The sequence below is a fragment of the Cryptomeria japonica genome, chromosome 9 (genome assembly GCF_030272615.1).
Source record: "Cryptomeria japonica chromosome 9, Sugi_1.0, whole genome shotgun sequence".
Classification (NCBI taxonomy): Eukaryota; Viridiplantae; Streptophyta; class Pinopsida; order Cupressales; family Cupressaceae; genus Cryptomeria; species Cryptomeria japonica.
Genome location: NC_081413.1, coordinates 632,794,760 through 632,810,499, shown reverse-complemented (window position 1 = coordinate 632,810,499; position 15,740 = coordinate 632,794,760). Strand labels below are relative to the sequence as shown.

At 37.8% G+C, this 15,740-nt stretch overlaps 1 protein-coding gene across 1 annotated transcript in view; it reads left to right on the top strand.

Moving 5' to 3' along the window:
• The first annotated feature begins 1,099 nt into the window (after positions 1–1,099).
• The window catches only part of LOC131075710 (glutamyl-tRNA(Gln) amidotransferase subunit C, chloroplastic/mitochondrial), a 110,385-nt gene continuing 95,744 nt past the window's right edge, over positions 1,100–15,740 (top strand). Inside the window, exon 1 of the mRNA XM_058012581.2 lies at positions 1,100–1,348. Within this exon, the coding sequence (XP_057868564.2) occupies positions 1,178–1,348 (171 nt within the window). The 5' untranslated portion in view covers positions 1,100–1,177. The remainder of the gene's footprint in view (positions 1,349–15,740) is intronic.

The following is a 15,740-nucleotide window of genomic DNA, read 5'->3' as shown; positions in this document are numbered from 1 at the left end:
GGGAAGGGTTTTTCCCTTCCCAAACCTTAACATTCTACTAATTTTTAGTTGTCCTTCACCATCATCTTGGATAGTTTCTCTTTGTTTGTTTTTCAAATCTTCCTTCTTGGTTCCCTACAACCAATGATATTTTTTGTTGTTTCTATCTAATCCATAACCTTTTTGCTTGTGTGAAGTCATCTTCTTTAGGGTTTGGTTGAATCCACCTTGTTCTCATTCATGCTCTCTCCTTCCACTATTGTCTCCTTTGATTTAACCCTTTGTTGGGCCATTTTCAACACTTTCTTTATTGGGGGTTCTTCTCTTCCTTTTTTTCTTCACTATTATCCCTCCATCATCATTTGTTATGCCAAAGAGGTATCAAACCATATCAAAGCTATCAACATGCTCATCAAAATCTAATGCCTTAACTGTATGCCGATCCAAAAAGTACTTTTCAACCTCCATCTACAAGCCCGATTTCTCTTTTTGCCATACTTTCAAATTTTGCAATCCACCTTTGACTATCTCAACCTCTTGGGTGTTTGCGATTCTTCCCTAGTCACATTTGGGGTCTCGAAAGTTAGATTTCTCATTATAGGAATCCAATTTAGGGGTGACCATTCCCAAATTGATTTCCTCTTCCTCTATTTCTTGTATCTTGTTCTTTGTCTAGATAGTTTCTCCCACCAATCCTTGTGTAATGACCTCCTCACCAACTCTTAATATTTTTAACATTCTTAATTATATACTAACATAAATATTTTAAATACATCTATTTTAAAAATGTAAAAAATATCTTAAATGTTTATCAATTTATACATTACAATTTAAAATAAACTCAATATTATATATCTTATTTTTTAGATGTATTTAGAATAATATATAACAATTAATATCAAATACAATCTGAACTATTAAATATTTTTTACGTATGTATTAATTAATTAAAATTCAAAATTTTAATGAATTGAAAAAAAAGGTCAAATGTGCATCTACATTGTTGGATGGTGCCCGATGGATAAAACGAAAACTTACAAGAAAAAAACAAAAAAGCAAAAAAACAAAAAAGTAAGAGAAAAACAAAATCAAACTTGAGAAAATAAATATGCTTCAAACGGTAATCTTCGGAATACAAAACATTTTATGATAACGAAATCCTTAACATTTGGGTAAGCTTTGAGCGTCCCTTCCAGTCATGGCATGCCTGAGCTCCATGTACAGGAATAAATTTGGCCTAACGAATTTGTCAATGACAACCTCGCCATTGAGGCCGCATTGGCGGTTTAACAGCGCCCGCAGCAATTTGCAGCCTCCAGATGTACATCAGCTTGCGGCCAAGGCTCGAATCTCTCTAACACCCAAACAGGTAGAGTTTGTTTTCTGTTCATTCATGCCGCCTTAATCTCTGTAACCCTAGTTTACAGTATATGTAGACAAAATATTGTTTCCTTTTATTTCAAGGTAATGTCTCTGTAAGTCTATGGTCCATATAAATAATTTAATATTCATGAGCATTAGCAGAGAAGATTGACTGATTTAAATTCAGGGTAATTTAAATAAATTTCGTAGCAAAAGTTTTTAATTAATTTTTTTTAGGAAACATCTCTGAAAAAAACTCTCCAGCATCTGCTGAGAGAACTGGGGAATGCGCTCTCGCTTGGACTAGTAGGTTAACCGCATACATTATACTAAGGAGAAAATTATAGAGGAATAGATTAAGAGCTGTTAAATTCTCTTTGCTAATTCTGCACAGATATTTTGGATTTTTTGTAGGATTGTGGTAACATGGGAAAATGACGATTTCAGCTCTGCTACTGTTACTTAGAATTTTATATTTTTGAAGAGAAAACTAGAGAAAAATGAACTACCGAAAACATGACATTGCCACTAAACACCCCTTGGATATGTAAGGAGGTGCTGCAAACTTCCGGCTTCCCCTCTTTTTGCAACCGCTCAATTTCTCCTTCAACCAAATTGGCCTCACTGCATTTCTGGATTTTTTATTTTCCTGTAACTGTACAATGCAATTTACATGGGGTTTGTCCCTCCATGGGACCGAATCCAAAGTCTCTCACTGGAAAAAATAGCTGTAAGTAGTTTGGTGCTTGCTGATCCTATTCTTGCGCCTCAAATGGTCCCATGCAAACTGTTAAAACTTAGTTTGCCCAGCTGTAAATAATGATTTTTGCCCCCCTAAAGTTGTGGTGCAGCCGCTGCTTAGGAGGACTAATTTCAGCTGCAGCTAGCTGTTGGGGGCGAAGAGTTTGCCGTATCAGCAGAGACATTGTAGGATTTTTTATATTTTTTGCTATTTGTAATGATAGTTTTGTAAAATAAGTTTATTAATTCTGTTCGAAGAAATCCTGTAGTAGTTATTAGTAAAAATTCCTTGAACACATAAATTGATTAAGAAATGGTGAGTGGGAGTGAAGAAGAAGCAGATACAGATGGAGACAAAGCAGAAGGTTTTCAAAAGGACCTGCACACTTTGCAGAAGGGTGCACTGGGAGCAGGTAAGAAAGAGATGTTTGAAGGGGAGAGGGCTGTGTGTACCAGGGGAAAACAGACATGAAATTATCCTATTTTATATGGTTTTCTAAACTCCTCTAAGCCCCAAACCTCTGCCATAGCGGAAAAAGCTCATATCAGAGGATAATATCCTTTTTTCAGATTCTTACTTTGATAAGGAGAGGTTGGGGAAAGTGGATGACAGGGCTCCAAATAATCCTGTTTCGTCTAAATCACAAGTAGGAAGTATGTCCCTTGATGCAGAGATGGCTCAGCAAGTTTCTGTATCTTTATCTCTGGGGAATGTCCTACTAATTATGGCTGATGAGGTGCCTGAACTGGTAATCAATGATGACTGTTTGCGTAGAATGGAAGGGGAGACTGGTAGTAGATCTTTGTCACACAGTTGTGTGGGGAAGAAACCCACTTTCAAGGAATTCAGTGAATGGATGAAATCTGTTTGAGGTGTTATTGTAGATCCCTCCTTATCCTTGCTGAAGAAAGGTTTCATCTTGGTTCAATTTTGGACTGTTGAAGATTGAGAATTTGTGGGGAACAATGGCATTTGGTTTTTTTGGAAGGTGCAGTGTTTTTGTGTGCTCTTGAACCCCCTTTTTTGATCCCAGATATCTTACAAAGTTGCTGCCCAAGAATAAGCACCTCCTTCGTATCCATCGTCAACTCCTCTTCTTTGTCAATTGCTAGATTGGCAAGTAAATTTGCTCTCACATTTATCTCTCTATAACGTGATTGATAATACATTCTTCTAATGTTTGCAACAGGGAGGTCTTTGTCAATAGTAGATTGTTAATCTTCCAACCATGGGAGAAATTGGCTCTAATTGCATTGATAATAATAAGAGTCCCCTTCTATTTCAATTTTTTTTTGAGTCCAAACATCTTACAAAGTTACAGCCCAAGAATAAGCACCTGCAACTCGACTTCATTATTATTAGAATATTTAATTATATTTTAGTCACCTATATTTAGTTCCTTGTTTAATGTTCATTTAGCTTTTAAGCTTTATTTAGCATTTAGCTTTTTCTTTTTAGTTAATTAGCTTTTAAGCTTTATTTAGCGTTTAGCTTTTTGGTAGTTCACTTTAAACGACTTGTTCTTAATTTAGAACGTCGTTTGTAATCTCTATATATACGCTTGTATATTGTTGAATACATTATCCGATTATTGAATCATTCATTCAATTTATTTTTCATGGTATCAGAGCGGGTCAATGGGATTCTTTAAAGTTTGGCGAATTTTTTAATAAAAATTCATGGCTTTCTTTCTGGAATATTTTCCTGATTTTTTTCAATTGTTTTTTTATAAAAAACGATTTTGTTTTTTTTAAGGCTTCTTGAGGGTTTTGAGGGTTTTTGGTTTGTGGGCGAATTTCTTTGTGCTGGGCAGCAGTTCATGTTTTTTTTAGGGTTCTGGAGATTTTCGGGCCTGCCGCCTGGAGGTTTTTTTTTGCAGATTGAAAATTTTCCTAGGGTTTATGCAATTTTCGACTAGGGTTTTGACCCTTCAGTTCAAGTCGAATTTTTTTTCTGATTGCAGATTCTTGGTGGGTTTTTCAAGACCTCAACTGGGTTGTCATCAGATTTTTTTGGGTGCATCGTTTTCTATGCCTCGATTTTTGAACCATCAGATATGCATTCTGATTTCAGATTCTTAGTGGGTTTTTCAAGAGCTTTTCTGGGTTGGTCTCAGATTTTTCTGGGTGCCTCGTTTTTTGTGACTCAAATTTTGTGCCTTCACAGGGTTGACCAAAGTTGACCTCAACTTCCAGAATGGCGTCTTTGACCAATGTTATGTTGGAGAGCAGTCAGAATTTCAATGGGCAGCACAACTCTAAGGAGGGGTTCACACAGATATTCACATGTCACTATTGTGGTAGATCTGGGCATATCCAGAAGTTCTACAGAAAGAGGTTAGTTGATCAAAAGTCCAACCAGGGAGGGTCTTAGGAGCAGGTACAGGCTCATGTTGCAGAGCATTCTGAAGAGAAGAAGGAGTCAGCTTTCTATGCTTTTTGATTTTGTCATTGGTTGGTGTGTGGGAGAAAAAGTGACACTAAGCAAACATGCCCTAATCTCACTTTCAACCACACACTTGTGGAATACGAAAGAGCCTAGAGGTATCACACAATTGGCTACTTCTTTTTGTGGAAGAGAGAGCCACGGGCTACCTATTAGGATTTCTATTCCTTTGTTGTAATTGAAAGATAAAATGATGCAAGTTCAATCCCTAACCCCAAAGTGCAAGTATGAACTAATAACAAGATTGCAGAATTGAACTTAAACAATGGAAAGCTGTAAACACAAGGACAAGACAAGAATGCAAATGCGTACCCGGAGTTAAAATCTGACTGAAAATGTTCGGGACGGGGGCGCGGGCGCCACTGTCCTGATTCTGCCCCTGAAACTGCTCCGGAAATTGCTGTTTTTGCACTCTGGAAAAGCTGTCAAAAATGCTGAAAATGTTGTCTGTCAGGAGGACCAGGGCGCCCAGCGCCCCTGTCCCAGGGACCAGGGCGCCCAGCGCCCCTGTCCTGGCAGGACCAGGGCGCCCCACGCCCCTGTCCTGGTCTTTTGCTTTGAAATTTGGTGTGTTGTTCTGTCTCTGTCTGCTTCTCCCGGATTTGCGACCTGCGGCGTCGTCCGAGTCCTGAAACCTGCCCTTATATCTGAAAAGGTGTTTGGGCGGCTATATAGGGTTTTGCCTTAGTCAAACCCCCGCTTCGGTGATTTCCACCTCCACGAATAGCCAAGTTGTATTGTAAAATGTATTGTGTGTGCAGACCTAGTGTGTGTGCAAGGTCCTTAAATGCAAGAAAGCAAACTAGAGCAACCTAGAAAGTAAACCCTAATTGCTTGTAAATGATAATGTAAATGCTCTAAATCAAGATGCAAAGTGATCAAAAGCATGAATAAAGGATATATTGAAGCTTATGCAAAGACATGAAAACAACATGAAATCATACCCAACCCTCAAGGGAGGAGTACAAGCCAATCTTCAGTCGGTAATCTCCTATTGTTCTTCAATGTCTTCCAAGCCCTAAAATGGATGAATGAAATTGATAAATGCTTGATAGAAGGATGTTGAATGTTGTTGAAGTCTTCAAAGATCTGCTCTTTCACTGCATATGAGGTCCTGAAAACCAAAATTCGGATCCCTTCAAATGAAGAAAGAGAGCTCTTATATATGAAACCCTAGGTCTTAATTTCGACTTTTGGCCGACCTAGAGATTGAATATCCCGCCAATTTCTTGGGGTTAAGCTTTATTTTATGATTGGATCGCGCTCCTAAAATTTCGGGAAAAAAGTCCGGGACCATGTTGCACTCCGGGCGCTATGGTCCCGACAACTTTTCGCCAAATTTTCAGGGCCGTCGGATATGATGATTTTAGAGAGAATCCCGAAGTTACAGCTGATTTCGAGATGTTTTGACCCCCGAAATCAAGCCCCCAAGTTCAAAATAGGACCTAATTAGGGTTTTTGATTGAATGATGTATTGGAGGAATAAAATGAAAGGGGCACACTTTAATGAAAAGGGCCCAACTTTATGATATGGGAGATGATAAATAGAACCTTAGACCTAATTAATTTGATTAATTAAGTGCTAAAGGGGAAATGCAATGCAAAATGCAAAATGCGCCAAGGCGGGTGCTAAACTAGGTGTGAAATTGTACCACCCTAGCAAGTGCGTACAATTTACGACGCTACATTTAGCCCCCACTTTAGCGGTCATATGAACACTACGTGCATATGCAAGCTAAAGTACAGAAAAGTAAACATTATTTGAAAAAGGATATATCCATAAGTCTGTCGAACGAAGCCCCCAGCGGTATCTGCAGTACACAGTTAGGAACCACACCCTACAAAACACACGTTAGATCACAAAATCACCTAATGCTTACTAAGGAAGGTGATGAAAATTCGAGGGTAGCTATATGCCCCCCCCTGTTTCGGCTTGCTAATTTTAGTGAGTTGAAACAGGGTATCATGTTTACCACTTCGAATTGTTAAAGAATATTGATGACAAATGCTCACAAGACGATTTGATATGAGATCAAAAAACTAATGGAGAATCATTTGGTAAGAAAGAGGACTAAATCTCAATTCCAACACAACAAAGAGTGTGAGGATTTGAGAGTTCTCTAACACAAGATGAAGGATATAAATGGAAACAAAATGCAAAGAGAAGAAAAGAAAGGGAAAAAAGCATGAATACACACATTGGTGATCCATGAGAAGAATAATGAGAGAGAAAACATGGACTTCTCGTCCCTAGATCTTGTCTAGGTGATCCATGTGAAAAAGGACATGGAAAACTAGCCCCTAGAGTCTGTCTAGGTGATCCATGTAAGGGAGGAGAGTGAGAAAGTCTAGCCTTATGCCGCTAGTTCCACTCAACCTCGTGCATGTGTGTGTAAGGGAGGTTAGAAGCACCTCATAGGAGTCTATGCCCGAGTATGCTACAACCTGTATATGTATAGTACAAAAGCGTGACATCTCGCTCTAAGAGTCTGTGCTCTGGTTCCGAGAATGACCCATTGCTCAAAAAGTGTAATGTTTATGTCATAGGCAAAGTAGAACAAGGATACCTACCTTCATCACAAAAGAAGATACCCCAAAATGCAACAATGTCATAGATCCAAGCAAGAGAGTTTTGCACTCTTTAAGCAAGGATAAGATAGTTGAGAAGGGATATCTTGTAGTATGTGTAAAGGAGATCCTTAGAGGAGAAGAGATCTTTGTACAAAAGACACCTATCCCCGAGAGGACAAATATAACATCTTCTAGAATAAGACAAAGAAGAGAATAAGAATGCAATACTTCCTTCTTTTGTGAGGTGAAAGTGATTCTTAATGAAGGATGACGCTATTTTTAACCCAATTGGGAGAGTGAATTCATTATGGATGTAGTTTACCAAGTGCAAAAGAGGTTGTAGTCAAGGACTTACACCTCTTGTAAGAGAGAATCCTTGAACAAACAACAACAAATGCGTACAAGGCATAACATCTAGTAATAAAGTCCACACCATCCACAAAATAGGAAAAAGTGGATCCTTAGATAAAAATAAGGAAAGATCATTGCCTCCCAAGGATAAGGACAATGAGAAGGACTTACACAATCTTCTAGGGAGAGATTTGGACATAAGCAAAAGAAGAGATGTATGAAATCACTCTTGTCCCCATAGGAACAAGAAAATTAGGCTATTATGTTGCTTCAAAAAATATATGATTGCACTTGAAATTGTACCATCATGAATGACAATGAGCCCCCAGTAAATGAGCTACCAATGTCACATAATGATGAGCAACATAATAGCCATTAATGTTATTTAAAGACATGATAGATTGAATGAGGTATTTGAATATGACATGCTAAATGCTCAACTATAAGTGAGATCAAAAACATGTATAAAATGATAAAAATTGAAGAAGAAAAGTCACAAGAAGTCTTAGAAGAGGGATGAGTGTAATTTATTAGAGCCTTATCCCTGGGGAAAAGGACTTTATGATGAATAGGAGATAAAGATTCATAAGTAGATTTAGAAATTTGAGGGGATTCATAAAGAGATTTGTTCATCGCCAAGATTTCCTTATGAGGGGAATGAGAGTTGATAGAAGTAGAAGATGATTTAGTTGAAGTGAGATCATCATCACTACTAAATATAGCATTCACATTGAGAGATGGTCTTTTAGATGCTTTGGTACGTCTGCAGGGATTATAGCCGAGTCCAAAGGCATAATTGTGAAAATTAGTCTCTAGAGGAACTTTTATCCCTTGTTCATGAGCACCACAACCATTTCCATGATACCCATGCTTAGCAAAAATGCGAAAACCACGACCATAACGATCAGCCATTTCAGGAAGAGGAGGTGGTTTTTCATAAGACAAAGAATCAAATCCTTCAGCATTAGAAGTGTGAGAAGAAGTTTGAGAAGCGGCCACAAAATTATTGCTCATAGGTTCAAGTAAGACTGATTGATCTCTAGTTTCTTCCTTCTTTTTACCTTTAAGATCTCTAGGAGGAACCCTATATTCACCTACAAAGGTGGGATTAAAATCAAGGGATCCCCAATCGTCTTCTGCGAGAACCTTCTCAGGATCAAAAGCCTTTTCATGTGTAGACTTAAGTCGAGAAGGATCTTCTTCAGGAGCTTCAGACTCATCCAAAGAATTTTGATTATTAGAGGGTGATGATTCATCCATAGGTATCTTGTTCAAAGAGTCATTACTAGAAGAGGAAGGCTTAGATGTTTGCAAACAAGCTTGAAGATTAGTGTCACCTATCAAGGTATATGTCTTATTGTTATAAATGAATTTAACTTGTCTATGCAATGTAGAGGGGACAGCTTGCATACTGTGAATCCAAGGTCTCCCTAATAACAAGTTGTATGTTAGATTTCCCGACATAACATGGATAGGAGTAGGCAAAGTAACAGGTCCCACTGTGATTGGTAAGGTGATAATACCTAATGAAGACTTAGCCACATTATCAAAGCCTCGAATAGGACGAGAGTCAGGCTCAATAAGGGATGTATCCACATTCATCCTATGCAATAGATTAATGCTACACACATTAAGGCCAGAACCATTATCTATCAGTGTTCGTCTTATAGCAGTGTCATTTATGATAACCACAATCATCAAGGGATCATATTGATGTTGAATTTCATTAGTAGGCAACTCATCTTGAGTAAACACAATTTGAGCTTTAGGATTCATCACAGAGTTAACCAAAGACACTATATTACTAGATGTATTAGGTGGAGGAACATTCAAATCTTTCAAGGCATCTTGTAACATTCCATGATGAGCGGAAGAAGTTTGGATCAAATCCCAAAGGGATATCTTAGCAGGGGTAGCTTTAAGTTGTTCTATAAGATCATATTCCTTACCAAGAACTTGTGAAATACGTGGAGCTTGGGGAAGAATAGGTTGGGAAGGAGGAAGTGAAGTTGGGATAACTGGAGGAGGATTAGGTTGCCTATTGTTTCTAGTATTATAAGTATGGGCAACCGCATGATAACTCTCTCTAGTCAGTTGCTTAGCATAATCATAAGGGCTCTTAGTAGAATAACCTCCTTGCACAGTAATAATAGGTTTCTTAGGAGTGCAAAAAGAATCATTAGCATAACCACCTTGAACCACTAAGATAGGCTTATTTAAAGGTTGAGAATTTTGAGAAGGACAAGCACCTTGGACAGTGAAGAGAGGTTTGTTAGGTGTTTCATTCACATGTATCAAATTGATTGAGGATGGTTTAGAGGAATGAAAAAAAGTGTTGGAAGAATTGTTGATGGTCTTCTCTTGCACCAAAATCTCATCACGGATTAAATCAATTTTAGGATAGAGACAAGGGGTAGGCATTGATGTTCTAGTAGGAAGAGGAAAGGTCATATCATCCTCTATCATCAAATGATCTACATGGGGAATAAACTCTCTAGGAGAAGGATCAACATTACTCTCTAAAGTCTCACCTTTGAGAGGGAGATCTCTGAAAGAAATGTTAACCATCTTGCTTTGAACTAGGGTTTCCTTATGAGTAGAACCAAATTGAGGAGAGGGAGATGCTTTATTTTTAGAGGGAGAATAATTAAGATTCAAGGAAGGTGAGAAACTATCAAGGGAGTTTTCAATCTTGATTTCATCCCCTTTGGCTAGGGTTCTCTCACGGGGTAGAGAATAATCTACACCTTCTTCCAATGGTTCATCCCAAATAGTGAAGTTGTTGAAAGGAATGTTTGAAGTATTGTCAATTTCGGGAGAGGAGATAACATTGTTTATTAATTCCTCATCCTTAGAAGGGAGGGCATCAATAGATGTGTTAAACTCATCCTCTTTCCTCAAAATATGTTCAATATGATCTTTAGGGGAGAGAGAATTAAGGAAAGTGCTTATTATTTCATCTTCTTTCTCTAAGGGATGCTTATGGGTAAGACAAACTTTAGGAGAAGGGTAAGCATTTATCATTAATTCATCATCTCTAGTGGGAATTTTGTTAGAAAAGGAAATGCCATCAATAGGAAATGTAGGGATAATATCATCTTCTTGCACAAAAGGATCCTCATGAAGGGAGTGTTTTTTAGGAGGAACATGAACATATTTCTCCAAAGATTCATGCTTAGGAAGGAGATCTTTGAAAGAAGTATTCATAACCTCTTGTTGCACTAACATGCCCCCATTGGAAGGACCAACTTTAGGAGAAAATAAGTCAATGTCCATCAATACCTTTTCACTTAAAGAGGCATCATGTAGGGAAGGTGAAGTAACATTAAGAAAGGTGTTTATGATATCATTCTCTTCCTCTAGGATAGCTAAATAGGAAGGGCACATTTTAGGAGAATTGTCAAGATCACTCTTAAAGTCTTCATCCATAGAGCATGGGAGAGTCTCAAAGGGATCATAAGCAACTCTTTTAGGCACTAAAATGTTGTTATAGATGGGGGGAGGTTCTTTAGGAGAAGGAAAAATTGAAACAAGGGAAGCTAACCCATTATCACATCTATGAAATGAATGCATCATGACAACAATTTTTTCTCTTTCAAATGATAACACATGCAAAATAGAAGGAAATGTTTAATTTTAACCAATGCAAGCACTTAGAATGTGGATTTAGAAAATGAAATTTATGATTCAAATGAGTTCCTAAATCAGATTTGAAATTATTGATCCCAATTAAGCTATCCACAAGTTCAACTTTGAATTGAAAAATTTCCTCTAAATTTTTGAATCTTGCAAGAAATTAAAACTTGTAAATAGCATAAACACTCAAATTTGAAAACGTAAATCAGAATTAGAGAAGATTGGAGTTCACGTCAGGTTCACCAAAATGTGTGGGAGAAAAAGTGACACTAAGCAAACATCCCCTAATCTCACTTTCAACCACACACTTGTGGAATACGAAAGAGCCTAGAGGTATCACACAATTGGCTACTTCTTTTTGTGGAAGAGAGAGCCACGGGCTACCTATTAGGATTTCTATTCCTTTGTTGTAATTGAAAGATAAAATGATGCAAGTTCAATCCCTAACCCCAAAGTGCAAGTATGAACTAATAACAAGATTGCAGAATTGAACTTAAACAATGGAAAGCTGTAAACACAAGGACAAGACAAGAATGCAAATGCGTACCCGGAGTTAAAATCTGACTGAAAATGTTCGGGACGGGGGCACGGGCGCCACTGTCCTGATTCTGCCCCTGAAACTGCTCCGGAAACTGCTGTTTTTGCACTCTGGAAAAGCTGTCAAAAATGCTGAAAATGTTGTCTGTCAGGAGGACCAGGGCGCCCAGCGCCCCTGTCCCAGGGACCAGGGCGCCCAGCGCCCCTGTCCTGGCAGGACCAGGGCGCCCCACGCCCCTGTCCTGGTCTTTTGCTTTGAAATTTGGTGTGTTGTTCTGTCTCTGTCTGCTTCTCCCGGATTTGCGACCTGCGGCATCGTCCGAGTCCTGAAACCTGCACTTATATCTGAAAAGGTGTTTGGGCGGCTATATAGGGTTTTGCCTTAGTCAAACCCCCGCTTCGGTGATTTCCACCTCCAAGAATAGCCAAGTTGTATTGTAAAATGTATTGTGTGTGCAGACCTAGTGTGTGTGCAAGGTCCTTAAATGCAAGAAAGCAAACTAGAGCAACCTAGAAAGTAAACCCTAATTGCTTGTAAATGATAATGTAAATGCTCTAAATCAAGATGCAAAGTGATCAAAAGCATGAATAAAGGATATATTGAAGCTTATGCAAAGACATGAAAACAACATGAAATCATACCCAACCCTCAAGGGAGGAGTACAAGCCAATCTTCAGTCGGTAATCTCCTATTGTTCTTCAATGTCTTCCAAGCCCTAAAATGGATGAATGAAATTGATAAATGCTTGATAGAAGGATGTTGAATGTTGTTGAAGTCTTCAAAGATCTGCTCTTTCACTGCATATGAGGTCCTGAAAACCAAAATTCGGATCCCTTCAAATGAAGAAAGAGAGCTCTTATATATGAAACCCTAGGTCTTAATTTCGACTTTTGGCCGACCTAGAGATTGAATATCCCGCCAATTTCTTGGGGTTAAGCTTTATTTAATGATTGGATCGCGCTCCTAAAATTTCGGGAAAAAAGTCCGGGACCATGTTGCACTCCGGGCGCCATGGTCCCGACAACTTTTCGCCAAATTTTCAGGGCCGTCGGATATGATGATTTTAGAGAGAATCCCGAAGTTACAGCTGATTTCGAGATGTTTTGACCCCCGAAATCAAGCCCCCAAGTTCAAAATAGGACCTAATTAGGGTTTTTGATTGAATGATGTATTGGAGGAATAAAATGAAAGGGGCACACTTTAATGAAAAGGGCCCAACTTTATGATATGGGAGATGATAAATAGAACCTTAGACCTAATTAATTTGATTAATTAAGTGCTAAAGGGGAAATGCAATGCAAAATGCAAAATGCGCCAAGGCGGGTGCTAAACTAGGTGTGAAATTGTACCACCCTAGCAAGTGCGTACAATTTATGACGCTACAGTTGGGTTTTCTGATTTTTCTCCACAAAAAAATTATGGGAGGGTTTTGCTTGATTTTTCCTCAAAAATCAGGGAGTGTTGTTTTACCACATGATGTCTGCTATTTTGCCGCGTGAGGTTTGCTGTTTTACCACGTGATGTCTAGTATTTTACCACGTGATGTTGTCTGGTGTTTTCGTGCATGATGTTTGATGTTTTACCGCGTGATGTTTGGTGTCTTACCATGGGGTGTTTTGGGTCTTGCCATGCAAAGTTTCAGGGTTTTGTTCGATTTTTTCCACAAAAATTGTTTCAAGGGTTTTTACCATTTTTTTCCACAAAAATGATGATTTGTATCTTCAGTTTTGGAGGGTTTGTCGATTTTTCCTCAAAATCATGGTTTCATGTTTCAGTTTGGTTACCCAACGTCAAGTTGGATGGATTTTGGTATTCTTGGTCATTAACACTTTTCAGATCTAGGGAGGGTCTCCACCGCAACAGAGTGTTCTTTTCATTTGTGATCAAAAGACCTGCAGTTTCTTCTGTAGGGTAGTTAGTAGATAGAATGACCATTAAGGAAGGGTATTAGAATATTTAATTATATTTTAGTCACCTATATTTAGTTCCTTGTTTAATGGTCATTTAGGTTTTTAGTTAATTAGCTTTTAAGCTTTATTTAGCATTTAGCTTTTTCTTTTTAGTTAATTAGCTTTTAAGCTTTATTTAGCGTTTAGCTTTTTGGTAGTTCACTTTAAACGACTTGTTCTTAATTTAGAACATCGTCTTGTAATCTCTATATATATGCTTGTATATTGTTGAATACATTATCCAATTATTGAATCATTCATTCAATTTATTTTTCAATTATTAGTTCCTAATTTGAGCCTTTTTGAAGCTGTGCAAACCAAAACCCCATCTGAATCTATGACAATACATTGAATGCCTGTTTTACTAGGATTGCCTTTAGAAGTGCCATTGAAGTTCAGTTTGTGCCAACCAACTGGGGGAGCCACCTATGTCACTTCTTCTCTCCTTTTTTGAGATTAATCTCTTGAAACCCCATTAATGAGGGGGATAATGAGGGTAGTCTATCTTTTGGTAATCAAATTGTCTCATGCTAAGATTATTTTCCCTTTATCGGTCATAAATATTGTACAATTATTGACCACCTCAACAATGTCATTTTCTTTTTTGTTTTGTAAAGAGAGATTAGACAAATCTTTGTTTTCAAAAATTCTCCAATTTTTTGTGAGCCAAGGAAGAGATAATTGTGAGATATCTTGCAACAAGTGTAAAGGGGTCCTTTTGAGGGATACACAAGAAGGAGGAAGAGATCTTTGCTCAAAGACATCTACCTCCAAAAGGAGATCTTGAACAGTAATAACATTATTGACCAAAATAAAGGAAGGAGAACAAGAATTCGCACCTTCCTCCCATTGCTAGGTAAAGGGATTCTTGATGAAGTATTACACACTTTTTGGCTCCAAGTGAGGGATTTGTTTAAAATAGACATACATTGTCAAGTGAGGAAGAGGTTGTACCCAATGATACACACCTCTTGTATAAGAGAGAATCCTTGAACAAACAAACAATTCCACACAAGAAATGACATCGTAAAATAAGCCACTACCACCAACCAAGGAAAAAAAAGGTGGATCCTTAGAAAGAATAAGAGATAGAATCCTTGCCCCCCAAGTGTGAAGGTCAAGGAAAAGGAGCTATCATGTTGCTCACAAAGTAAGATTGAAAATGAAAGCATAACACCATGCAAAACAAAGAGTCCCCTAAAAGATTACATGGTGTGGAGCAACATAATAGGCAAAGGGGGTGCTAAGGCATGACCTCTTCACCAAGAAAAAGAATAAGATCAATTGTGAGAGTAATACGAGCTCTATCAAATTGGTCTTGAACAAATTTTTTAAAAGCTTTACAATTTCCAAGAGAATGATAATAACTATGATGAAAGAGACAATATATATCACCATCTTTGTTCTTATAATTATTGTTATTCTCTATGAAAGGAAAAATAACATTCTTACAAGAGATAGAATCCTTGCTCCCCAAGCATGAAGGTCAAGGAAAAGGAGCTATTATGTTGCTCAAAAAGTAAGATTGAAAATGAAAGCATAACACCATGCAAAACAAAGAGTTCCCTAAAAGGTAAACTGCTATGATTACATGGTGAGGAGCAACATAATAGGCAAAGGGGGTGCTAAGGCACGACCTCTTCACCAAGAAAAAGAATAAGATTAGTTGTGAGAGTAATACAAGCTTTATCATATTGGTCTTGAACAAATTTTTTAAAAGCTTTACAATTTCCAAGAGAATGAGAATAACTATGATGAAAGAGACAATACACATCACCATCTTTGTTCTTATAATTATTGTTATATTTTATGAAAGGGAAAATAACATTCTTATCATACTTCAATATCCAAAAGATTCTTGTAGCTACTTTTTCTTGATTATCTATATGGATAGGTCTTCTCTCTTGAGATGTAGAGCAAGATACACTAGTGGAAGAAGAAGGGTTGTTTTCTTGTGGTAAAAGATTTGAAAAGGGAGGAGGAGGATTGTTTGATGAAGAAGAATTTTTAAATGGATGGTAGTTTCTATGTTGTGCAAAATACTCCTTAAGCATTTGAACCTTATGAGAGTCTTCCATAGATGTTTGAGATGATGAATGAGGACATCCTAGACCTTCTCTAGTAGTTTGCTTGGGAAGATCTATAGGAATCTTAATTCCTTGTTCGT